General features: G+C 45.4%; 1 protein-coding gene across 1 annotated transcript in view; it reads left to right on the forward strand.

Moving 5' to 3' along the window:
• Nucleotides 1–26793, forward strand: part of LOC147688933 (metalloreductase STEAP4-like) — a 166821-nt gene that overhangs the window by 86601 nt on the left and 53427 nt on the right. The window contains exon 3 of the mRNA XM_086941828.1: nt 12249–12776. Coding sequence (XP_086797954.1) covers nt 12249–12776 — 528 coding nt within the window. The remainder of the gene's footprint in view (nt 1–12248; nt 12777–26793) is intronic.

A 26793-nucleotide genomic window follows, 5' to 3' on the forward strand; every position in this document is an offset into this window, starting at 1 on the left:
AGAGGGAGGCCACCGAGACTGAAAAGACGAAGTGGAAAGAAAGTGCGGGAAAGTTGTATGCGAATGGTTGTTGGGTAGACTTGTCGGAACATAAGAGATGGATGTTGCCAGATGCGTATGTGCTGGCTGTTGTGACAATGGCACATGGGTTAGCACATATTAGCGTGAAAGGTGTTTGTAAGTTGCTGTCTCCTGTGTGGAAGAATGATGGTATCACGAAATGTGCTGAGCGTTTGGTTAAGAATTGTATGGTATGTATGTTATACAATCCTGGTAAGGGAACCCCAACTCCTCCTGGTAGTTTTGCTCCCCCTTCGTGTCCCTTTGAGGTGATTCAATTAGACTTCATCCATATGGAGCGATGCAATAACCTGAAATACGTTTTAGTTGTGGTTTGCGCGTTCTCCCGGTGGATTGAAGCCTATCCTCTCAAAGACAACACTGCTTTGTCAACGGCAAAAATCCTACTGAAGGAATACTTTCCTCGGTACGGAATGCCTCGGGTTGTATGGTCTGATAACGGAAGTGAGTTTGTGGGGAGTGTGATGAAGAGTGTGTGCAAAGGCCTTGGAATTAACCAAAAATTCCACAGCGCCAATCATCCCCAGTCAGCTGGTTTGGTTGAAGGGTATAACGGCACCCTTAAACTAAAGCTAGCGAAGATTCAGGCTACGACTGGTCTTTCGTGGCCTGACGCTTTACCCTTAGCTTTATTGTCAACAAGGGCAACCGTACACTCCCGAGTAGGGCTTAGTCCCTATGAAATAGTGTTCGGTCGCCCTGCGAATGTGTGGGGGGTCCCTAGACCGGGTATGTTCTGTGATCTTGAGTACCCAATGTTGATTGACTATCTTCATGATCTGACTGCTAAACTGAGGTTAATTCACCAACAGGTTTATGAAGCATTGCCGACACAGACGGAGGGTCCAGGCCACCAGCTCCAGCCCGGAGACTGGGTGGTCACCAGAAATTTTGCTCGTAAGAAGAACTTGGAGCCCAGGTTCATCGGACCCTACCAGGTCCTCCTTGCCACGAGAACTACCGTTCGTTTAGAGGGCCGGAAAAATTGGGTGCATGCCACCCATACGAAGAAAGTTCCTATTCCGTTACCGGCAGACTCGTGGGTGAGGAGGGGCATTGCTTCAGCTGAATCCGAAGGATTGCCGGCGTTTGTACCTTTCAGCGACGCACAACCTGTCGGAGAATCCCCAGTGCAGCAGAAAGACACTGTTGAACATTTGTCACCAAAAGACTCAAGACCAGACCATTCGACTGATCAACAGAACTCTGTTTCTTCAACAGATCCTTTGTTCGACGAACAGACACGTCCTGGGAAAACTCGATACTTTTTGCGATCCAGCACTAAGGACAAATAAAATTCTGTTCTGCCTCTTGGCAATTGCATTATCCCGTTTTCCACGACCAGTCTGAACACCCGTATCATTGTAATTATTCTTGTATATATTGAAGGTTCGTTTCCTATGTATTTTTGCTTCCACAGCTGAGAGACATTTGCATATATATTGTAAATAAAGGCCGTAGGGCCGTGCGTGTACTTCCTTCTGGTTAGTAGGTCTTGACGCTAGGTTAAAGACCGTCGGTTCCTGGGAACTCCTAGGGATTGACTACTGCTACACAGAACGAAGTGCGTCAAGAAACGTTGCGGACGGTCATAGGGGATGGCGTTTTCAAAGCTGATGGACTTGGAAAAAGCACAGGCACAAAGATTCGAGCTACAACAACTTAGCCGTACAAAATGTTTTATGTTTCAGATATCCATATTGCTTTTGACTGTTTCTGCATTATTGGCGGGTGGGGTGTACTATATGATGTCGTACTTCTTACCTTCTGCCATACCTACTCCTACTTCTGACCCTAAACTTACCTCCACTGCATCCCCTCATTCTTTTCATATCCTACCCGAACACGAGCAGGCTAGACGTGTAGAATTTCGCAATAATTCCTTTATCCAGCTCCTTCACCAGCACCAGTTAGTGGTTAATACTACTAATTGTTGGGTGTGTGGGTTGATGCCACATACCACAGATAGGGGAATTCCATATCTGGTTTTACCGTATAGTTCCCAGGGTTCCGCTCGAGCATTTCAAACAATGTTTCGAAGCGCACTAGATTCTTACCCCAGTTGAGAGCCACGTTCTCCCTACTCTGGCCCTGGCTCGTATCACAAGCCTTTGTCTATAGCGATAGAAGACTTAGATAGAGATATCTATGAGCCGTCGCTCATTCCGGAGGAAGAGGTACAAGCCTATAGGGTCCTGAGTAAGGTTGAATATAGTGCGCTCACGAGTGATAAACAGCTTAAAAGCTCACCTCCGATATGGGTCGTACCCCACATTGGTAATTTTTGTTTAATGGGTCGTGGCCGAAGATCGAAAGCTCGACTCGGAGCGAGTGCCTGCACTGAGAATTACATTCTGCCGATGATCTCCTCCCCTGTGTTCCTGGCTGCCAAGGGTACATACTTTGTCTGCCATGATCGTGCGTATGCATGGTTGCCCTCCGACTTTGCGGGCTCATGTTTTATCGCAAATCTGTTGCCTCCGACGTTCACTGTAGATGCAGACTATCACAAGACTAGAATTGTGAGAGGCGTAATTAGCGAAGAGGATACTGCCGGTCAAGAGGCAGGAGACTTTTTCAAGGGTTTCCTCCCGTTTTGGGGGCCTATGGTTAATAGTAGGAACCTGAGACAATTGACTCGAGTGGTAGAATCGACAGCTAATATTACTGCCAGTGCCCTTGGTAATATCACCACAGAACTTCAGGCGGATAGACTTATGACGTTACAAAACCGTATGGTTTTAGACGTGATCTTAGCAGATCGAGGTGGGGTATGTAAGGTGATCCATTCGAGCTGCTGTATTTTCATTCCAGATAACGCTCCGACTGTCTATCAAGCCATCTCAAAGTTGCATAAGATCTCTACGTCCATACACGTGGACGTAGGGGATTGGACGCTACTTGGGTGGTTTTGGGGCCTGATGTCGACTTGGGGTTGGAAGATTCTGATGATTATCGGAGTTGTTGTGGCATTCCTGTTCACGTGTTGCCTTTGTGTGCAGTGTGGTCCTGCCTTATGTGGCCTCTGTGCTACAACGTGTATAAGACAGCCGCCTGTTACCAAAGAAGCTCGATTGGACAGAGCTATGTTACAGCAACATTTAGATGGTCTGATGAATATCGAGTATGATTCCGACTAGTGCTTGCCTACATGAGGGCAAAAGGAGCGTCTGAGGTTCCGTGACAATTGTAAGTGGTGTTTTCGACTCGCACGAATATGGTCGAGTCTGGAATCTATGAACCGCAAATGACGAGTTTAGTGGGTGTATGCAGTTTCGCTGTGTTAACCTAAACCGTTCGTCTGTTACGTGGGTTTTTCTATCTGTACCCACGGGTTCCATCTTAGATATGGCATCCATTTTGTCTCTTGCCCTCAAGTAGCCAGCGAACGGACGTTGTCCTCTTCGCGACCCTGGGACTCCCAAGATATCTGCGGAAGACACATGTCCTTTGAAAATGTCTTTATGACAAGGGAGATGATACTGTAAGGCAGATGGCCCCGCTCGAGGTTCATCTTGCCGTGCCGGTTTATTGCCTCAGCAGTGCATCTCATTAGGCACGTCCCTTTGATGCCCGTAGCTCGTGTTTTCCCGACACCTCCTCTTTTACACCCTTTCTAATTCCCCACTGTCTTCATCTTCCTCTACACCTGTCCTCGTTCCTTCTTCGATCTGTTTTATTGCTGATCGGAATGTACTAATGGTGGGAAGATGGGTTTTCACAGTTGGGAACCGCCAAATGTTTCCGCACTTATGTTCCGGACCTTGAATGTATCAAAGTGACCAAAGCGACCCCTCTCGGGGATAATTATGGGAACCAAGCCATAAACCTTTGTGTGCCATGCAAACCTATGGAAGAAACTTGTATAAAAGGAGCGACCCACTTGCAGCAATTTGAAGCAGTCTCCCCAAGTTGCACGTGTTGTACTTGCTGTGACTTCTGTGTTCCCTGCAGTAAATAAAGCTCGAATCTTTGACGCCGAAGGAAGTGTCCCGTGTCTCTGTCATTCGTACGCCGGAGCAGGTTACCCACGAAGGTTTCAGGTGTTGTCCCCTGGCACTGCTGGGTCTTAAATAACCCAGTCCTTCACCCTTATGAGTGGACAGGGGCTTGCTCTAGAAATCCCAAGATGCTCTATCTAGGGTAGTATGGTCGAGCAGCACAAATAAATAAATATATGAATCCTGGATTTGTAAAGTGCAGGAAATCACCCATGAGGCTATCAAGGTCCTGTGTTGTAGGCACAGGAGATTAAGTGATTTGTTAAGAATCACAGGATGTTGACGCTGACGCCAAGACTGGAATCTGGTTCCCAACAGCTCCGAAATCGGCAACTCATGCTGTTAAGCCAAACAGAGTCAATAAATGATGCACACAATCAAAAAGGAAATCTTCACCAATTTGGAAAAATAACAGGTATCTTTCTATATGTTTTGAATCTGAGAACTTCATATCAGGTAAGTACTTTCTCATAATAGACTTTATACAGTGTCAGCACAGTTAAACATCAGTGCGTTTGTACGCATAATGCTTTCCTATGGGGAAAGAATATTTACTGCATACATATACTTGCGATGCATTTTCGTGTGACCCCTTTCGGTTGTGAGTTAGTAGAGGTACAAGGACCAAAGTTCCACCAGCAGATTGATTGTATCTACCCTGGTGAGTTTGGGTGCAGAGGTGCTGGATAGGCTAATAGCTTTGCACGGTAGGTGGTCAAAGGAAAGGGCGGCCACCTGGATATAGGCTGCAGGGGGGACTTGGGGAGTCCGGGATCTTCAAATGGGGGCTCTGGTACTGAGGGTCCTGGGAGCATGGGGAGGAGTTGGTTTCTTTAGGACCGGGTTGGATGGCTTGGATGCAGATTATTTGTGGTCGGCTGACTATCATGCATCAGGGCGCTCACTGGTGTACGTAACAGCAAAAGGGGCTAAGAGAAGACAGCTGGGCCACTCTTGGTGCTGGCCTCTGCGATTCTGATGTCCCTCAGGGACCGATCATAGGTGATGTTTTTGGAGTCCCGGACGAAGGTTCAACAAGCATTGGATGCTGCAAGCGCCTGGTCCCCCGGTATTGGTGCTGGAAGGCTCGTGGAAGTCCTGGCCTCTTCAGTCCTGGTAGGAAGAGGGATCTGACTTCCTTGAATGCACCAACCTTCTCCTGGAAAGCTACTACTACTCGATGGACCCAGTGGACAGCAGCTTCTTTAAAATGGATGTCACTGTAAGTGGCTGCAGGGGAGAAGCTCCTTTACTCAAGGGAAGATACTGGCTGTGGACTGAAGTGCTGGCAACCCTCTGGGGATTGTGGAGGTTGCACAGCTGTTAGATGATTCAGGTCTTTTCAATCATCAAGTCCCTGTGTGAGAGCCAAGGTTTGTCACCAAAAGTCCACAGCAGTCTCCAGTTCTTGCAGGGTCGGCTCTTCAGTGTCCACTATTTCTTTTCAGTCAGTGGAATCTGAAGTTCTGTATGTAGGAGCCCCTAAATACAAAATGTAGGTGTGTTGGGGGAGTGGAGATTAGTAGCAAATGGGCTACGTACCCTTGGGATACTATGCCCCCTACATGACAACTTCCTGTGGGAAGTAGGCACAACCCTGTACCAGTTTGCTAAATTCTGCCGTCACCAAGAGAGCAGAATTTTCCTAGAGTGAGGAACATCAGGCAGCTCACCTTAGGGATGTGACTGTACTGTCTGTGCTCCACACCTAATAATTTCCCACCTGTCCTCGTACCAAATGGGCCTCAGGGGAGTAGGTGACATCTTCTAGGTCTGGGGGATGCAGGGTTTGCATATCAAAGGCAGCATGGCTTTGAAGATTACGTCCTTGATATGCTGATTGCTAGTCATCTTGTTTGGAGGAGGTGTTGACACCTCCTGTTAGAGCAGACATTGTTCCTGACCTCTGAAAGTGGGGTTCTCACCTCTATGGGGTCAGAAATGCATTTGTCGTGGCAGGCTCGACTGGACCAGTCTATTAGCACATAAATGGACTAATGGGATTCAGGGGGTACCTCTAAGGTACCTTCTGGTTGCATGCATTAATAAATCCACCACTGGAATCAGTGTGGGTTTATTAATACAAGATGTTTAATACAAGATGTTTGATACCACCAGATGTTTGATAGCAAACATCTTTGGTTTCAGTGAAGCCATCATGTAGCTGAGTAACACTTAATCACCAGTGCCCAGTACATGTACTCAAGATGGTTTAACTGGTAATGTCCAAGAATCAAGTTGGACATCACAGGGGCATATCTGCTCATGCAGGTAAATCCTCACATGTAATATAAAGCACTCTGCCTTAGGGCTGTAAGGCCTGCTGTAGGGGTGACTTACGAATATTGCACGCAGTGTCAGCAGGCATTACATACAGGAGGTGTTCTATGCTGTGTCTTCACTTTTGTCTGTACTGTGTCACAGAGCCTGCAATGTCAGTTTGTTTGAGTGTGGTGAGAGGTCCCTTAGGATAGCACAATACATGCTACAGCCTTTAGGGACCCTCATTAGCATTCATGCCCTAGGCGCCAGGGGTACCATTTACTAGGGACTTCCACAGGTGCTAAAGGTATTGCCAATTGGGGAAATAAGTGCTCAGTTTTTGGAAAAGAGATCTGGCACTGGAGACATAGGTAGCAGGAACCCAGAGCACTTCTGTCAACATTGCATCAAATACCATGCTAAAGGTGGGGGTAACTACATCAAAAGGGGCACTTTTCTGCGCCTACCAACTGAGCTTGGTTGCCCCCCACTTCAGCTTACTTCAAATCAGTTTGTTCCAAAGAGCTAAAGCGCCAAGATGGCTAAAAAAGAATCAAATACAGGTACGAAAAGGACAAAGCAGAGCCTCCAGAATTTCTCTTTAAAAACATAACTGAATTAAAGGAAACTATAAACACCATTCTTACAAAGCTTTTCCAATGTCTTACAACATGCCCAAACAAAAGAAGTCAGAATGGAAATCATGCACCAAGATGTTGGGGGCATGAGATCAATATCAAACAAATAACTGACAAGCTATGTGAAGCAAAGCAGCACATCAGCAACCTTCAAGACAATCTCTACAAAGAAAGACCTCAGCTCATCACATAAAATGTCAACATTGATGCAGCGCTCTATCGCTGAACATGAGAATTGAAATAGGAGGGGCTACATAACATTTTTGGGCTTTCCTGAAAACAGCAAAGAAAAATATAGCTCATGCATTGCCTTTCTGCAGGACTGACTTCCTTGCAACACTAATATTTCTTTCGATAAACGCTTTGAACTTGAGAGAGCATATTGTATCACTACACGACAAAATGATTGTGCTTCCTCTGTGGGCCTTCCTAGACCAATAACCTGCATTACCAACATGTGGAAATAATCCTGAGCGTCATACGTGAGAACAGAGGTACTAACTGGGAAGGTCACGAATCACAGGATCACCATCTTGTAATACTATTCCTAAGGCTTTCTCTCTGTCAGATCTAAGCCGCAGAACACAAACATCCCCTTTTCCTTTTCAGCATCTGACAGATTCCACATCACCTACAAATGTTCATCGCACCTGTTCCATGATCACCAAGACCTTGCTTCATTTCTAGATAACTTTCAAAAGGCAGAGATGGGTACATCCTCTTTCAATGCAATGTATTGCCAGTATTTATGGGGCATTAACCTCCTTTCTTTTTTGATAGACAGTTACTACTTACTTACACCCTTTGATGATCTGTATGTTTTGCACAAAATTTGAGCTTGCCTGCAAACACTACCTGATAATGTTCTTTTGCTCATATATCTGATAAGGTTTGTATCACATGCTCACAGCTCATGACTGTGGTTGTTATCACATTTCCTTTATACGAAGTCAAATATTACATCTATTTGTCATGCAAATAATGCTGCTCTACCAGCTGCGATTGCAGCCTGTTACTCACTTGACAGCATCCAAATGGTGGAGAGGTAATTTCACCCAATTATCCCAGAGACACTGCAATGCCTCATACCTCCTACTGCTACTCACCTGTCAGTCCTTCTGCTGCCTGTGCTACAGTACTAAGATAATTGACATTGTTATTAATTTGTTACCATCAATCCTCCTACTCTTGCCACAAGAGCGGCAAACCCTGATGCAGAGGTCTAGCCCGGGACCAGGGTTCAATTCCCCGCCTCGGCGGGTGTTGGGCTCAAAATTCCACGGACCTGATAATTCTCGCCTCGGTGCCTTTTCTAATCATAAAGTCCCACTCTGCAACTCTGGGCAATAGCTTGCTTAATCTCCACAACGGCCCCAACAACGCTAAGGATGCCTGGCCTCCACCTTGGGGGTGCCCAGGAGTGGACGCCTCACAGGGAAAGCCAGGACGGGTTCCACAGCGGTATTCGTACAAGCGCCTTGAGACCCTTGCGGGTGAGTAGTGCGCTATACAAGTATCAAGTATGTGGAGGATGCTAACGCTGACCTTTCTGTATTGTTTCAATTCACATTAGCTGTTAATTATTTTCAGAATCAATGGAGGGGGATAGGAATACGTGATCCAATCAGTTTCCTATATTGCTTTGCCAACTCTTAGGCCAGTCAGTCCACTTACCTGCTCTAAAACTTGTTACACGCTCAATATGCTCAGTATGTTCGAGTTGTTTATTGACTGTTATTGCTCTAATTCAACCTACGCTGCGATACGCATCAGTAACAATTTATATGTAATAAAGCTCATTTTCACAGGTATGATTCTGTTTTGAGGCATCCAGAAGATGTTTGCTCTCATCCTTTGGGTACCATGCTATTCCTTTTTCAGGTTGGGCTGGGTTGGTGATTTAAGGTGGGTGAGGATGGGTTATGGAGTTGATGGGCTCTAATTTATTGTTGTATTTATTTTTTTCTGTATCTCTCTTCTCTCCTTTCTTCTGGTCATACCATCATGTTCATTATGGTCCTAAATCACATCATCCACACTATCCATGTCTGCAGGCTTTTACTGCAAGACACTCTTGCCATGAAGTATTCCCTCACATGACAAATTGGGATGACCTTGGTTAAACGTGCAGCCCCGCCTTTTCACCATATCATTTATGCTGAAGACTGATTCCCTACAACGTCTTTCACTTAACACAAAAGGATTGAACCATCCAGTTAGGAGTAGGAAAATTATACCATAAACATACACCTTCAAATGTGATCTACTTCTCCTAAAAGAATCCAAAATATCTCTCACAGACATCTCCTCCTTTAATGCCCCTTGAATCTCGGAGGTCATAGCTTCACCGGCATACAGGAAGAAGAATGGGGTACTTACTTTCATCACCAAACAAGCAAAGATTTGTGTATTAGACATGCTCTTAGATCAAAACTGGAGGTGGATACTCAAAAACTATTGAAATCTGGTAAAGAAGTCTATTTGCTGAACTTATATGCGCCCTAAACTAACAACATACATTTCTGTAAACACATTGACAAATGTATTGCTGGACTGCCCAACAATTCCTGACTGATAGTGGGGGGTGACTTCAACCTTACATTTGACCCCACTATAGATCGCAGCTCAAGAGCCAATTTCAGGACAACCTCATCCCATAAATTTTTGCACAAGATATGTTCCAGCTACTCTCTTGTAGACGCCTGGCATATTCAGCACCCAAACACCAGAGATTATGCTTAATTCTCTCACCCCCACTAATCATTTTCCAGAATCGACCACATATTATTATGTATGAACTTGGCTAGGATGATCATTGATTCGTCCATTAAACCCAGACAGATTTCAGATCATTCGGCTATTTTGGCTTCACTAGACTGGTCCACAAACACCCCAAATGATAGATCCTGGAGACTTAATCCTGAAATATTACAAGACAAAACTAATTTAGAGAAGATCTACAATGCTCTTCAAAACGTCTTTCAGGACAATCCTCCTGAAGATTGCTATCCCCAGGTGCTATAGATCACCTTCGAGGCTACTATTAGGAGGGTTATAATCAGAATCAGCTCCCAAATTAGTAAATCTGCAAACACAAAGATGAAACATTCAGAAAATGAAATTAAACAGTTCGAATTCATGCATTTGTCCAAGAAAGGCACTATTCTCTTAGACAACCTAAACTGGAAAAAATATGAATTGAACAAACTCCTGAGCAGCAGGGCTATCCAATGAATAACCAAATTTAACTCAATAAAATTATATGCTGGCAGTACCGCTGGTAAAGTGTTATCCAATTACTTAAAACATAGACAAAATAGTTCACAAATGACCCCCATCAGGGACAAGAAGGGACAGTTACACTCAGACCCTCATAAAATCTTCTGTGTCTTCCTAGAATTCTATCAAACACTATATGATGAAAAAACAGTGTTTAACTCCAAAGTTAGCAGGACCTAACTCAACAAGCTTAACCTTCCTAAACTAAATGCCTGACTCCAGTTTCAACTATAAATCCCTTAAAGTCAGAAAGGCCCCCAGCCGGATGGCCTTATAGCCCACTTCTAAAAGTATTCATGAAAGAGCTGCAACTACCCATATAGGACTTCTTTCAAGACTATGCCAAGACCAGTTGCATTGGAGGGACCTGTGCAGAAGGTATTATAGCTCTAATTCCCAAGGAAGGCAAAGATTTCACTTATCCCAAAACCTAAAGATCAATATCGCTCATCATCATATATATATACAACAAAATACTGGCTTAACATATTGAAGCAATGTTGGCATCTCTGATTGGCCCCTATCAAGCTGGCTTCCTCAAAGGCAGACTCGCCAGTGACAATATTAGTTTAGTAGGCCACGCATTAAAATTGTCAAAAGTAAAAATGTATCCGGAGGAGCCATAGCACTCGATGCTGAAAGAAGTTTTCAACAAAGGTTGCATGGCACTTCTTAAAAGCCATATTGTCCTGCTTTAATATAGATGAATTATTCATAAACATGGTAATGGCCCTGTACCCAAATCCCAGCACTAAAATTAGGTCTAATGGTGTATTAGCTGACTTTTTTCCACTCAAACAAGGCACCAGACAGGGCTGCACTCTATCCCAATCCTCTTCTTTTTAGTCATTGAACAACTCTTGTTATCCTTTAACAACCCTATTACTTAAATAGGTCCGAATATTATTGGCAAATCTTTTCAAATAGTAGCCTATGCGGATGACTTTCTATGAATAACAGAACTACTATTCCAGAAATGATGGCCAAGATCGAAAAATATTTCTCTATTTCCGTCTGTACCCTCAAAAGTGATAAATTCAAGGTTCATCCACTTAATATTATCTGCACCAAAGAGGCAACCCGACTTTCTAAAGTACTGAGGTCTCAAATGTAATGATGACATCATGGAATCTATTCAACAAAAGGAGTCATTGGTCCACCAAAAGGTTCAGAAATTTCTGGAAGGTTGGACACCAACATTCCTGATATGATCCATTAAAATGGTTATCACTCAGATTATCAACTACTTACTAAACATGCCTCCATCTTCTGCTCAGAAGAATTTTTCGACAACAAACATCACCTTCTTAAACAAATTAATTTGAAATTCTACAAAACCTCATATCGCCCTAAAAAAACGTTGCCTACCAAACATCTAGGTGGTTAACTATGGCAGCCTTCCTTCCACTCTTTCGCATCTCTATTTCTTTGTTTTCCTTCTTCTCTCTGCCTCTCCTTTCTTCTTTCTTGTCTACTATCTTTTATTTTCCCACCACGTGGTTGAGCAACATAGATGTTAATACTATACTATGATCTCTGATCAACTTTTATTTGTTTTTATATAACCTGTGTGTACATTGCCTTGCAACTATACTATGTGCAACATATTTAACTCACGTGTCAACCGCTGTTTTGCACCAAAATCTTTAATAAAAACTTTGAAATAAAGAAAACGTGTTTAAGTGAATTTGGACAGGGTGTTGACTAATATGAAATTCATTGGAGATTGACAGGCATTTGTTTGAGCTAAGCATTAAAGTTGATCATTAAAAAAATGTGCGCATATTAGTTCCAAAACTTAAATAAGTTATCATAGAATTATGCTTTATCGAGAAAAAATGGTAAGTGATGTTCAGAAGCCTAATGAAACCGCACATTTTCAGATGAGTAGGTTTAATGATGACATGCTGCCTAAAAATGATGTAAATTGTCTTTATCTTTTATCTCAATCTAAAAATTGTAAATGTAAGCCTGTTTTTGCCTGCAGGTGTTCGTGTGCGGCCATGACAGCAAATCCAAGCAAGTGATCATGGAGATTGTCCGGACTCTCGGACTCACTCCACTTGACCAAGGATCTCTCGCAGCAGCAAAGGATGTGGAAAATTACCCACTACAACTATTTCCCATGTGGAAAATGCCCATGTACATATCTACTGCGCTAGCTGTAGTCATTTTCTTGTACTGTCTAGTTACCGAGGTGATCCACAGCTACGTCACCAAAGGAGAGGATTATACATATGCAATCATGATTGCAATTCCGAACAGAGTCTTCCCAATCGTGTCCCTCATCCTTCTGGCCTTAGTTTACCTTGCTGGCATCATCGCTGCAATGATCCAGCTGTACAGAGGAACAAAATACAGTCGCTTCCCTGATTGGCTTGATAAATGGATGCTTTGCAGAAAACAGCTTGGACTTGTAGCCTTAGGGTATGCCTTTCTGCATGTTATTTACACGCTTGTAATACCCATCCGATATTACGTAAGATGGTGGATGAACAATTGGGCCATTACACAGGTAACTACATTACATTTTGTCCTTATTTTAATTTTTATAGCGTTGAGATGAACATTGTAACGCATGGAGTATTTTTAAATGAATGGCAATTTTAAGGATACATGCCCAACGTTAGTTAAATTATCAGAATGTGCCAGTTTTCTAAGAGGTTATTTAAATGAACCATGGATTTTCTTTCCTTACGTTACCCCTAGTGGATAGATACAATCTCAAAGGCATGACTCAAAAACTACACATTTGGCATTTTCATACTATGGGCGATGTTAAAGGTTTAGGCCCACATGCATCAACAATGCCATTTGTGATTCCTTATTAGCGAGAAAATAAGGATTCGCTAATAAGGAATTGCAAAAGACTATGCATGAAGAAATCGCTAAAAAATTGCGATTTCTTGAAATTCCTTAATTGCGACTTGCAAATTGCGAATCGCAATTAAGGAATACCTCCCCATTCATTTCTATGGGCCTAGAGGCCCATAGGAATGAATGGGAAGACATTTTCAATTTGCGATTCTCCATTAGAGAATCGCAAATTGAGAATGCAATTTCAAGGGTGCCAGGGTGTCAAAAGGACATCTTGCACACACACATGCCCGAAGGGCATGTGTGTGTGTAAAATGGAACTTTGAAAAATGCACTTTAGTGCATTTTTCAAAGTTTTTGCAAATTACCATGAAGGTCAACTTCATGGTAATTTGCTCCCCCTATTAGCGAAATCGCTAATTTTTTTGGTTTGATGCATTGCATTTAAGGAATCTCAATTTGAGATTCCTTAAATGCAATCGCAATTTAAGTAATCGCAATTTTGTGATTTCTTAAATTGCAAAAAGTACAAAAATTATGATGCATCCCAAATGATGAAATTGCATTTGCAAACGGGCGAATTTTGCGATTCGCACCCTTTGCGAATGCAATTTTCAATGATGCATGTGCCCCATAAACAATAGGTTAGTTTGTAAAGCAGAATATTAAACTCTAATTGGATAACAAGTTTTTCATTGGTCGAAAGATTGCATTCATTTCCCTTTACAATTGGAAAGCAACTTAATGAAAACACAGTTGTTTGAGGGTGTGCTGTGAATATTATTCATGGTTTTCACAACAACAACAACAAAAATTCAGATTAAAATACGTTATTTAGATGTTTTCATTTCAAATGTTGGTACTGTTTGTGAATAGTTTCAAATGCTATCCAAAAACATTTGTACATTACTCTCAACATTTTGTAAAGTAATAAAGACCTTGGGCTATATATAATAATCCTTTGCATTAGGTTTGCATTACTTTTGTAATGCAAAACTGCCACAAGTGCTAATGTAGGGTATACTTTCCAACACAATTCTGGATTGGAATGGGATAGCATCCCAAAGTAACGCAACGTTGTGCAATGCGTTGCATTGGGTTACTTTGCATCAAGTGAGCGTTCCATAGGTAGTGAATGGGCATTCTCCTGCAAACACTCATGGGTTTTTATGCATATCCCTATCTACAATGAATCGTAGAAAGTGATTGTCACCAAAATCCTATGCCTCCTCGAGGCAGACAGAGGAAATGTTTTAAAGAATGAAGACACCCTAGCACCTTGGTGCAAGGGTGTCTGCCTTTGTGCATGGCGGCCAAAGTGTGCCAGCGCAGGTAGAGAGAACAGCTCTACATTTTAGCAGATATGGTGCTGATCTGCTCTCCCTTTCACACAACACAGTAGAGCAATTTTAGTTGCTAGTCTGCTTTGCATTACTTCTTAGTCTGTCATGTATTTTTTAAAGTATTGTTTTTAATGTAATTGATATTGCTTATACACACACTAGACTAAGTATGATCAGAAACGATGCAACATTTTAATGATTTTTTTCAGCATAGGAATACCAACTGTGTTGCTTGGCCTTGATGTCCAGCTCCCTCATGCTCAACTCATGAGCCAAAAGCAATTTCTTTTCTTCCAGGGCGAGAGCATTCTTGCTCTTTTCTGCCCTCTTTTCGCTCTCTAAAAGCAATCTCTTTTCTTCCATTGCAGCTTTTTGGTTCTCCATTTCCAAACTCTTCATTCCAAGGCTTAAAACTTGTAATTCTCTCTGATCCCTTGGTTCTCCTCCCGCTCCTCTGGGGTAAGACTTTCAGGGGAATGAATGCTGGCAGCTCTTGAGGCTGCCCATTAGCACAGGCACAGGCACAGGCAAATCCTGTGACCTGAACCCATCCTTATCCACTTCTGCATTAGCTGTCTCCTCAGCCTCTTTGGTCTCCCACCAGGCTTTTAAGGCCTTCTGTAGCTCATCGTTCTTAGAGCTAATCCTCATGGGACAGCCCAAATCCTTGCAAAATTGCTTGAGTTGATCTACTTTGTAGGAATACAAATCCTCAATGTGAAACTTTAATTTTGCCTTTCAGATCAAAAATAGAACCCAAAAATAAAACACGGTATGTGGTTGTGTAGTGCCTGCACTAGTCCAGTGATGTACACCAATCACTGTGGGTCAAGTACAACTACAAGTTCAAATCCTCACCACTGACCACCAATGTTAGAAGTGGGGATAGCTAGTTGGCAGCGGTAGGTACCTTTGAACAAATAGGGACCCTTGCTTCTAGTCAGGGTAAGGGGGATACACTATTTAGATAACCACTGCTCACCCCCTTGGTAGCTTGGCACGAGCAGACGAGCTTATCCCAAAGGCAATGTGTAAAGTCTTTGTACCAACACTCACAGTAACACAGTCAAAACACCACAAATGGACACCACACCAGTTTAGAAAAATAAAATATCTTTATCTAAACTAAACAAGACCAAAATGACAAAAATTCAACATACAGGTACTCAATAGAATGACTTTAAAAAGGGTTGTTGCAAAAATAAGTTTGTTGATAGTAAGTGCAACACTTTATTCTCAAAATACCTTGGATGCGCAATGCAGAACAAACAAAAGGGTTGCAGAGAAGGCGATGCGTCGATTCTTCCTGCGCTCGGGTCACTATGCGACAAGATGGCGCCTCAATGCGTTGTGACAATCCGGTGCGATGCGACAAAGTGGCGTTTTTGGTGCAGAGCGAAAACGTGGAGTCGATGCGTGCATGCCCGATGGCCATGCAGCAAAATCGGTGGTTTCCTGAGCTGCGAGAGGCCCTGCGACACGCTTCTCGGGTGATGTGACGGCGATCAGTGGCGATCAGTGGCGGTGGCGACACGCTTCCTCAGCGATGCAACAGCCCCTTGACACGCTTCTCCGGTGAAATGGTGGCACGCTTCCTCGGCAATGCGAATTTGGCTTCTGCAGTGGTGACACGCTTCTCCATCTTTGCATCGCGCTTCCAGCTTCCAACAGCAAGGGCATCACACACAGTTACAAGCACCTCCTCGCAGGACAGAACTCCCAGCAAGGAAGATCAGGGAAGCTGGGGGTGAAGTCCTTTTGTTCCTTGGACTTCAAAAACAAGAGGCCAGCTCTTCTCAGGCCCTGGAGACTTTTCTTCAGATGAACACAGAACACAGCAAAGTCCTTCTTCAAGCAGGGGACCCAGCACACAGCAAAGTCCCTTTGTCCTCTCCTCAGTAGAAACAGCAAACTGCAGGCCAGCCCGAGACACACGGCAAGGGCAGTACTTCTCCTCAGTCTCTGCAGCTGTCTTCTTTAGCAACAGGTTCCTCTTGATCACAAAGTAGTCTAATCTACAGGGGTTTCAGCTCTTACATTTATACCCCAAAAGGCTTTGTTCTCTATGTGTGAGGGGTCCTGGTGTCAAGGTTGAATATCCTCAGGATCGGTTTGTAACTGAGAATGGTCAACCTCTCAATAGCCCCAAGCCAGAGTAGCCGTAAGGCACTGGTCAATGAGGTGATCAAGTGGGGGAAGGAAAGGAAGGGAACAGCGGGGAGGGAGATCTGAAAAAACAAGAAAAACAATCAACATTCAGTTTCCTTCCTCAACATGTGAATAATACTTTCCCAGTAGTTATTAAATATGTATTCAGAAACCTATGCAATATAACTGTAAGAAAAGATAACACAAGACAATGCGTTGTTCCTAGAGAATTCATACGAGTATAAGTCTTGGCGTGGAGAGGGTGTGCTGTAACAAGATACATAAAATCATTACTATCCAAACACAACTTTCAAAATAATTACCAACATCGTATTACCTGGGAACATATCTTATACCATGCTACACATACCCTTCTAGGACTCCTAACCACATCAGAGGGGACTGAGGGTAGTCCGTACCTCACAGAAGAACCCCTGTTAAGCAGAGTCAAGAAAACAGTGCACCCATAAATCAACCAAACATCATGTAGTTAGGAACAATGATAAGAAACATCTAGGAACATTAAGCTCATGTCCCTTCTCGTAAGAATTGAAGAACTATGTGTCCGGTACCACCAATATCATAAAATATGATGTCAATGGAACAAAACGACCTCAATGGCATAAACCAGAAATCTAATAGAACAAGAGATTCTTTGAAGAGCTTTAGTCAAGTATTTAGTTCTCAAAGCAAATGGAAACAACAAGAGAACAAACAAAGTTACTCTAAGTACACTCTAAGCCCACAGGAGTTTCGTGAACATACCACCAGGAGTTCCAGCTGTACCCGACACCGCGGGATTACCGAAAGAAGGTCGTAAATCCAACTCAGTGAAGAACACACTGTAAGTGGTGCCAGGCACCCCTACCTCACCGGGGCACGCTGGAAACGGGTGCTTCTCACGGCGGCAAAACAAAGAGGTGACGTCTCCACGGCAGGCGAAACCCTGCTCCTCTTCCATGACTATAAAACCCCAAGGAAAGGCAAGGCGTCCTTCTTGCTCGACATCAAACAATGAATTTCTGACATGACACAAAGGTCTGTCTTCCTTTTTCAGTCATGTCACGTGCTAGAGGATCATGGGCGCTGTAGTCTTTAGGCTACTTCCGCATTCCCTGATGACGCGCTCTTAGTATTCGCAACACCTGGACCCAGACCAAACCAGTTCTGGGTGCACTCTGCCTGTGCACAACTTCTTCCTTTGTGAATGTGGGTCAGGGTCTTCAGATGCACTGCAGGAGGTGGAGCCAGCATTGTGGAAGGCAGGCACAGCCTTATTCAGGCCCAAGTGCTACTCCTCACACCACTCCCACTCCAAATGCAGATCGGTCTATTCAGCCTAGTGCTGACTCATCCAGACTCCTGAAGCCACCCCAGCCCCTGTCAATCTCAAGCTAGACAGTCAATCCACAAACAGACAGAGGCACACAGAAAGGTTGAACAAGAAAACAGCCTCTTTCTAAAAGTGCTATTTTCAAACACAGAATTTGACAACCGTCTTTACTAAAAGATGTGTATTAAATTCTGAGTTCAGGGATACCAGACTCCAATTTTCTATCTCACTCCTATGGGAAGATATGCAGGTAAGCATGTTACCAAGCATTCCCCATTCTGGCCTATTGGCAAGATATCCTTTCAATAGTGAAAAATGAAACTGGCAGTTTTTCACTATCAGCACATGTTACACACACTAGTACATATCCTACCTTTTACATACACTGGGGGTACCTTGGGCTTACCATAAGGGTGTCCTGTAAGTAAGAGATGGGAAGGGTAAGGCCTGGCAAGTGGGTACATGTGGACAAACCCACTGTGAAGAAAGTTGTCAGGACTAACTGTTATGGCGAACAGTTCCAGGGAACCCTTGTGTGTCCTGACAACTTTCTTCACAGTGGGTTTGTCCACATTGTTTTGCATATATTTGAGCTGGGGATAGGGACGTTCCCCCTAACTTCCTCGCTCTCTCCTTGATTAATACCAAGTGGGTACACTGGCCAGGTCAACATGGCATTTAGCAAACTGCGCACAAGCACTGCGGTGGCAGGCCTGAGATATATCTTTGGGGCTATCCATGTGGTTGGCACAATCAGCGCTGCATGCCCACACTCATTGCACTTTACTAGAGACCTACTGGTAAAACAAATATAACAATCACGGATAACCAATCACAATAGCAATTTACATTGGGAACACTTGCTCTTTGGCACTGATCAGCAGTGGCAAAGTGCCCAAAGAATCTAAACCAGCAAAAACTAAATCCAGCACAGTGTAAAAAATACAGGAGGTAGAGGCAAAACGTCAGGGGAAACCACGCCAAGGGTGACAGGTCTAACACTAACTCATTCTAACTTTTAGTAAAATCTTTTTATGATGTATATGTGTATGAACTTTTAAAATTTGGGCTCAATGGGGCTCCGAATGTCTAACTCAAACATTTCTTACTTGGTCTGACTATTCTTTTACTTGAACCATTATCGTTTCTTGTCATTGGAGCAGACTATCTTTTTGAGTGTTACAAACTTAAAGAATAAAGAGGAATTTGAAATCACCCTATTTTTTAGTTGTTTTGTGACAATTTGGAAGCCAAATTATAGTAAGAAGTCCTACATTTGTTGTCATGCAGTGTGCTGGAGTATCCTAAGGCGGTGCTTCCTCACCCACTTGAGTAACCACTCTCCGATCTCCTCTGAACAGATCACGTAACACTCTAAAGCATCGCATGATTAAGTCAAATTTGTCCTTCAACAGACCAAGATTTTCTCAGTTACAACTTCCTGATGACAACTAACAAACCAACCAACCAATCTCAGCGCGGCGTTACACTAACCCACTTATCGCAGCCTGGCGCACTCTGACGTCACCATTTTCCTGCTTACAGTGGCTCTCCCTCCTTCACAATTTCTATATTTGCATTCACTCACTCAATCACAACTCTGTAATTGTTTGCCTTTCTAAAAGATCGATAAAATTCAATCAATCAAGAACATTCAAACACAGCTACCCTCGACCTGTGCTGGTCACCTGAATCAATATAGTCCACCTATGTACACAAGTTTTACCATACGATTCTCACACATCTCAACCACATAAATGTCCCTTTGTTTTGTGTCTATTGTGGAATTGTTGATGCCCTCTCACAACAATTTCTCAAACCTTGGGTGAGACAATCACAAGAAACCAGTGTGGTCAGACAATCACAGGAAACCAGTGTATTCTACATCTGGGATATATTAATCACAGAATCATAGGCCACTTCGGGCCTGAAACTCAAATCACAATCCTTGGACCACGTACGGCCCAAAACCACATTCACTCGACTTTCGCACCAACTCCGCCAGACATCATATAATCAACACACTGCCATCTAACACGCAACACATCTCTACTGATACTCTCTCCTCCATTCACTGCTGTTCCCACCACACCATCAATCTCCGCCAGTCCCTGCCAAAGTCCGTCGTTTTCCGCTCTTGATCATTCTACTCTGTTTAAGGGCTCTAGGTCTTTTCTAGAGTTTTCTAGATTCTCCCCCGCTTTATGTGAAAACCATCTGTGGAAAAAGGTACGGGCCGATGACCTTTTTCAAAGTTGCCCGGCGCTAACCGCCTCTAATACCACTCAAGTTACCAAACAAAGAGGCAGGCGCTGGAGACTGGAAGGCAGGAAACAGAAGTTTTATTCCGACGGAGCAGAACACATCAATTCAGACAACAGGGTATCTTCACGAGGTGCTCTAACCGGATCTCTGAGGCCTGGCCTCTTATACACCGGTTTATGATCTTTATTACAGTTTATTGCATGTGGCACATTGTCGTAAATACTTTGAAGTACGGAAAGGCATCCTCGGAATCCCCGCTTCAGGCCCGTTCCCACACACATTTACAGTAGAAGTCCCCACCCCGGTCACAACAGGTGACGATTGTTGCGCAGCTGGACATTCCGCCGATTCACGGAATGTATGTGGTCGATCGGATCTCATGGGGTGGGGGCTTTGATCAACTCGTGGATCCTTTGATGGGAGAACCTTCCTACTGTATGGGGGGGCAGTAAACAGCATCCGCAGGGCCAGGTGGCGGCCTGGGAACGAGTAAGACAATCGGGTACAGAGGAAAGGGGGTTTTATCAAAGGACCCGGGATCATGAAAGGAATGGAGGGAGGTGTTGAGCTGGAAACAGGATGGGGTTCCGAGGCAGGGTTGCGCTGAAGAGGGGTTTATGGCCCAAGCATGTGAGAGCGGGGGCTGTCAGCGCGCGGGGGATGCCTGCGAGGTCAGGAGAGAGTGAGAGAGACGTGCTGGCTGTCGGCGATGGGCAAAGAGGCCATGGTTTTTAAAATGGCTGCGGCTTACGCGCATGAACGGACTCAAAAAGGGGGGGCAAGATGGCGCCGATAATGATGATACTGCAAGCTAGATTTTAACAGTCCTCCCTTTTCAATATATCGAGCCAGCTTGTCTAATCAATGTCTATCTGCATCAGATTCCTAACCTCGACATCATACAGTGCTCTCATACGTTCTTTTTTAAAGTCCACAGTCTTAGGGCAGATACAATTCGCACATAGTGAACACAGAGGCGGCAGGCATTGAATTCCTAAACAGAACCCACATATTACAACCACAGGAATCAGGATAATAGTAAACAGTCTCCAGCCCCAGTTCTTAACAGTACTCCAAAACCATCCACCAAGCGACCATTCTTCTTGCTCCTGGTGAACTTCTGAGGAGAGTCTGTGGAGATGTTCGATGGCTTTGTACACTGAGGGTGAATTGTCCGGTATATATGTACAGCAGCTGGACCCAATAATGCGGCATGCTCCACCACGATCCTCTAGGACCACGTCTAGAACAAGGCGGTTCTGGAGAGCCACCAAGCGGACCGCTTGAAGCTCGGCTGTATTGTTGGCAAGGATGCCAGCCGTGATGTTCATTGTTGTCTCGACTGCCTGAGTCAAATGTCGGATGGCACGGCTGTTTGCCATCGGGCCCCAGAGCGGAACAAGTCCCTTCATTGCATCGAGGAACTGTGCTCCTGTAGAGTCGGCTTGTTCAATGTCTTTGGCTCGTTTTTGTCTATGGTGATTCGCCGGAGCCACATAGGTCGGAGGAAGGACGAAGGAGATAAAACAGGTGCCCCCCCAGCCTTTGGGGAGCCAGGTGTAGGCTTTTGTGCCGCAAACAAAGTACGTGTTTGGAGAGGATACAAAGGAAGGTGGATCGGTGGAGTCCAAAGTTCTGGTGATGCGGCAGGCACTGCGGCCCACTAGCTGTGTCCCAAGCCCTTCTATGCACATAAGGCCTGTGACGTTGATGACGGATAGGGCCACAGTCAGGGTGGCAGCTGTTCGTTTCCGAAGGTAAGAGAAGGTGGGTCTGGTCGGATTGTTAAACACCTGCATTTTAATTCGTTCTTTGACAGGGATGTCCATGTGGATAGAGTCGTTGGAGGTCTGCGGGCAGAAGTGTGTCTTTGTTTTGTTTCGCCAGACCTCATGAAAGAAATGCGTCATAGTTTTGCTGGAGGTGGCATTATCCCTATAGCTCTCTTGCAAGAGGATCAGCCAAGCAAGGCAGGAGCCGTGAATTGAGAAGGGTGAAGGGATGAAGGGTATCGAATGTCCAGTGGCGTGGGGTAGCAACCCACAGATCCAGCAGTTGGTGGCATTGGTGGCAAGATTGTGCTGGTGCAGCAGTTGCACGAAGGAGTTGTTCCAAAACTCCTTTCGCCTTTCTCTGAGTTGGGGTGAAAGAGAAATCAGATAATGTTCCTTCATGGTGGTAGGCTGTGCAGTGGTCAGGAATGTCTCATGAGCGGGTGCGCTTTCTTCCACAATCCAGAGGGTGGTCATGAGGAGGAGGCAAAAGAGGATTGCGATAAAGAGTGCAATTGTCTTTGAACTGTGGATTTTGTCAGTCTTTGGGTTTCTGTAGTGAATCTTCGGGTGTCTGGTTGCTTCCATCATCTTCTTATCGGGCGCTTCCATCATCTTCTTATCGGGCGCTTCCATCATCTTCAAGGGAGCTCGGTAGCGTGCCCATTCAGTCAATTCGTATTGCGAGCTAGCCATTGGAATGTCCCTAATAGTGTCCCTAGCGTCGGTCCATTTCTCTGCTTGGGACCTGGTCACGTACATGCGTGTCGTCGTCCTATTCTCAGCTGTGGTCCGAGCAGTGATGTTGGCTAGTGCATTTCCCTGTCCAATAATGTCTGTCACCTTCTTGTGTGCCTGGCATTTGATGACCGCAAGTCGTTTGGGGAGGAGGACGGCTTCGATCAGGGCGGAGACTAGATCTCCATGTAAGATGGGGGTGCCGTGTGAGGTCAAGAATCCCCTCTCCTTCCAAAGGAGTCCGAAATGGTGAACCACCCCGAAGGCATACTGGCTGTCGGTGTAAATGTTTGCTGTGGTTCCTGCTGCCAGGATGCACGCTCGTGTCAGGGCAATCAGTTCTGCTGCCTGTGCAGATCGTTGTGTGATGCGGGCTGTCTCTACTACAGTCCGGGCTATGGTGACTGCATAAGCAGCTGAGGTGGTGCCATCAGGGAGTTTGATGCAAGAGCCGTCCACCCACAGCTCTCCATCGGGGTCAGAAAAAGCTGTGTCTCTGAGGTCGACCCTACTCCTAGTCTATTCGTCCGTGAGGGTCACACAGTCATGTACAGGAGACACATTGGGATCGTTTTCTGGTAGGGGCAACAAGGTTTCCGCGTTCAGTGTGGTGCATCTTTTCAGGGTGATGTGGGGTGCAAGCAGAGTCAATTCATATCCAGTCAGTCGTGCACTCGTCAGGTGTTGCGTCTTAGTCTGGTTCAGGAGGGTGTCAACTGCATGGGGTACTAACACCGTGAGGGAGTTCGAGAGCACGATCCCCTCACTTTGTCGGATAGAGATAGCAGCGGCAGCTACAGCTCGAAGGCAGGCAGGCAAGGCTCTGGCTACGAGGTCAAGAGTGGCAGAGAAGTAAGCGCCTGGTCGTTGCTTTGGGCCAATGGACTGGGTCAAGACAGACAAAGCACATCCCTCCCTTTCGTGAGTGTAGAGGGAGAAGGGCTTTGTGTAATCGGGGGTTCCTAGGACAGGGGCCGAACAAAGGGCATCTCGTAGTTCTATGAAGGAGGATTGGCATTCAGGGGTCCAAGGGAGTGGGAATGGAACATCTTTAGCTAGCAGAGAAAGCAGCGGTTTCACAATGAGACTGAAGTTTGGCAACCACTGCCGACAGAAGGAGGTGAGGCCTAGTAGGGAGCGGACTTGTTTCTGAGTCTTAGGGACAGGGGTTTTGGTTTGGATCCGGTCGGGAGTAAGCTTCCTTCCGTCTTTGGACAAAAGGTGGCCTAAGTAAGTGACCTGGGGTTGGCAGAATTGCAACTTCTTCTTGGAGACCTTGTGGCCATTTTCCGCAAGGAAGTGCAGGAGTTGAATGGTGGCTGTGACTGCTAGTGGAGTGGTATCGGCCGCCAAAAGGATGTCATCGACGTATTGTATCAACACCACTCCTTCGGGTAACTGGACTTCATCCAGTTGTCTCTTGAGGGCCTGACTGTAGATGCTGGGGATTTCTGTGTAGCCTTGGGGTGCTCGACAGAATCTATATGAGCGGGCTTTTAGGGTGAAGCCAAAGAGGTATCGGCTGTCTGGATGGATGGGGATAGAGAAGAAAGCATTTTTTAGGTCAATGACAGTGAAGGTGGTGGCAGTAGAAGGAATCAAAGTCAAGATAGTGGTGATATCTGAGACCACAGGGTACTGGGGTACAACTACTTTGTTGATCTCTCGAAGGTCGATGATGAAGCGGTACGCTTTCTCATCTCCCTCTCCTTGTTTCTTGATGATGGGCAAGATAGGGCTGTTGCAAACATTGCTAACCACTTCCTCTACCACTCCTGCGTCTATCAGTGACTGAATAATCTTTACCAATGCCTTCTCGCCCTCAGGCGATATCCGATATTGTGGAAGTTTCGGGAGTATTGCGTCCTGTCGAACAGTGATGTGCACTGGGTCAATAATCATGCGTCCTACGTCCGAATCTGTCTTTGCCCACAGATACGGAGGCAGAGTGTCAAGTAGGGACGAGTCAGTGTCAGTGATGGAAAACATGCGTCGGGAAGGGCAATGTCTGAGCAGAATTGGGTTGTCGTACAGAAAAACTCGAACTCCGTCTTGTGAACATCTAATAGTAGCTCGGAAATGTTTCAGCAAGTCAAGTCCCATAATGGCGTCAGGGGTATTGGCGGTAAGCAAAAACGTTGTGTCAGTTGTGTTGTTCTCTAAGTCAAAGGGGATCGGTGTGGACAAAGGGTTAGTGGAGGGCGTTCCATCTAAATCTATCGATGTTACAAGCGAGCCAGACAAGGGTGCCCTTGGAATCAGTTGTTTAGATAACGCACTACGTGTCGCGCCAGTGTCTACCAGAAATTGAGACTTTGTACCCAGGACCTTAGCGGTGACATAAGGACCTTGCTGGTCAACATAGAGCTCGACTGGATCCCTCCCTTGCCCTAGGCAGTCCTATGCGAAGTCGCGGGCATCGTCGCAGTCAGACTGCTGGTTCTGGTTCTGTCGGGGACGGTCAAATGTATTCGGTCTGTTTGATCTATCGTTATTCGTGTCATTCGCGGACCCCCGTTGCTGTCCTATATTTCTCGGTCCACCCGCTACGTCCTTGGGGTCCCTATTTCTGTTCATCTCCAACAGAACCGGACACTGGGATTTCCAACGGCCGAATCCTTTGCAGAAAGCACACTGGTCCTCGCTAATGTCTCTACGTCCAACATGGGGTGTTGGGGTGCGGTCTTTAGGGGGTGCGTTCCTAGGGACATTTGTCTGAAAGTTCCCTTTGTATTGTTCTCGTCCTATAGTCACCCCTTGCAACTGAGCAATCATCACCCTTTCTTTTAAGTCTTTCTTCTTTTTCTCTGTCGCTCTATGGTTTTCATTTTTCTGGTGCTCGTAATATTGGGCCATCTGAAGGATAGCCGCAGGCTTGGAGGCCGCCCAACTACTCTCGCTGGCCTGCAGTTTCTGAGAGACCTCCTGCGTCAGACCTTTTACATAATTCCGGACAAACAGATGGTGTCCGGTTGCAGTGGTCATGTCCTGGCCGCTGTAATCGGAGAACACCGTTTCAAGCCGGGAGAAGTATTCCGATACGTCTTCCTGGGGTTTCTGACGACAGGCCGTTACTATCGACCAGTCCACTTTCTTTTCTGGGATCAGGGTTTTCAATTTCTGTACAATTTTGTCTGGAAGTTCTAAAATGGGTTTCAAAGGCTTCTGTCCAGGTTCTCGTTGCCTATCTATGCCATCGAGTTGTGACCAGGTATGTCCGAACAGCTCAAGGTGGTCGACTTTCCGGATTTGCTTCCACACATCAGCTGGCAGACATAACCCGAAAAACAAGTCGATGTCAGCCAGGGTCATAATCGTTGAACCTAGGGCTGTACCCAATTCAGTGTAGAAGGCAGTGGGGTTTTTACATAAATCGGGCAGAGACTTCCGGAACGTCAGAATATCTTGCCGATCCCATGGCTGGTAGACCCAGTTGTACACTACCCTCCTTCTTGCATCTTGGTGGTTGACGTCATCGTGTGTTCCCAGACCTCGTGGGGGAACCCAGTAGGGGGCAGCCTCTCTAATTGGCATCATGGTGCTAGCTCGCTCAGTTCGTGATTCGGTCGCTACGGGTGTCGTAGGTTTAGCTTCCGATTCTTGTTCAGTGAGGTGGCGGAAAACCTCAAGCGTACGCGTAAGGAGGTCCGTCACGTCACACTCGCCCTCATCCCCGATATCGACCTTTCTATACAGAGTCGTTAGGCTCTCGGGACCTTTGTCTCGATATCGGTCCTCATACGCATTCAGGGCATGATAACACAGTCGTACGTCAAAGTGCCGTCTGTGGCTCCCTGCATATGAGTTGAACATTTCCGTAATGTGCTCCCCACTCTCCTTTCTTTCTACCAGTGTCCTCACTACCTTGTCGATCCCTGCTCGCTCATCTTTGCTTAACCTGTTCGTTCTTGTGGAATCTGTTTTTCGGGCCTCTGGGTCATCTAACACTGTCGCTTGTGCTGTCTCTAGTACAAGGGGTTCGGCCGGCGCGGAGGCCATGGGGACCGAAGCTCTGGTACTACTCTCGTCTGTGCTTGAGGGTGGTGGGTGCTGTGCTAAAGGTTGGGAAAGAGCATATGGAGGGGGCATGTAGATGATCGGAGGACCTAACAAAAG

Source organism: Lissotriton vulgaris, chromosome 10 (genome assembly GCF_964263255.1).
Source record: "Lissotriton vulgaris chromosome 10, aLisVul1.2, whole genome shotgun sequence".
Taxonomy (NCBI): domain Eukaryota; kingdom Metazoa; phylum Chordata; class Amphibia; order Caudata; family Salamandridae; genus Lissotriton; species Lissotriton vulgaris.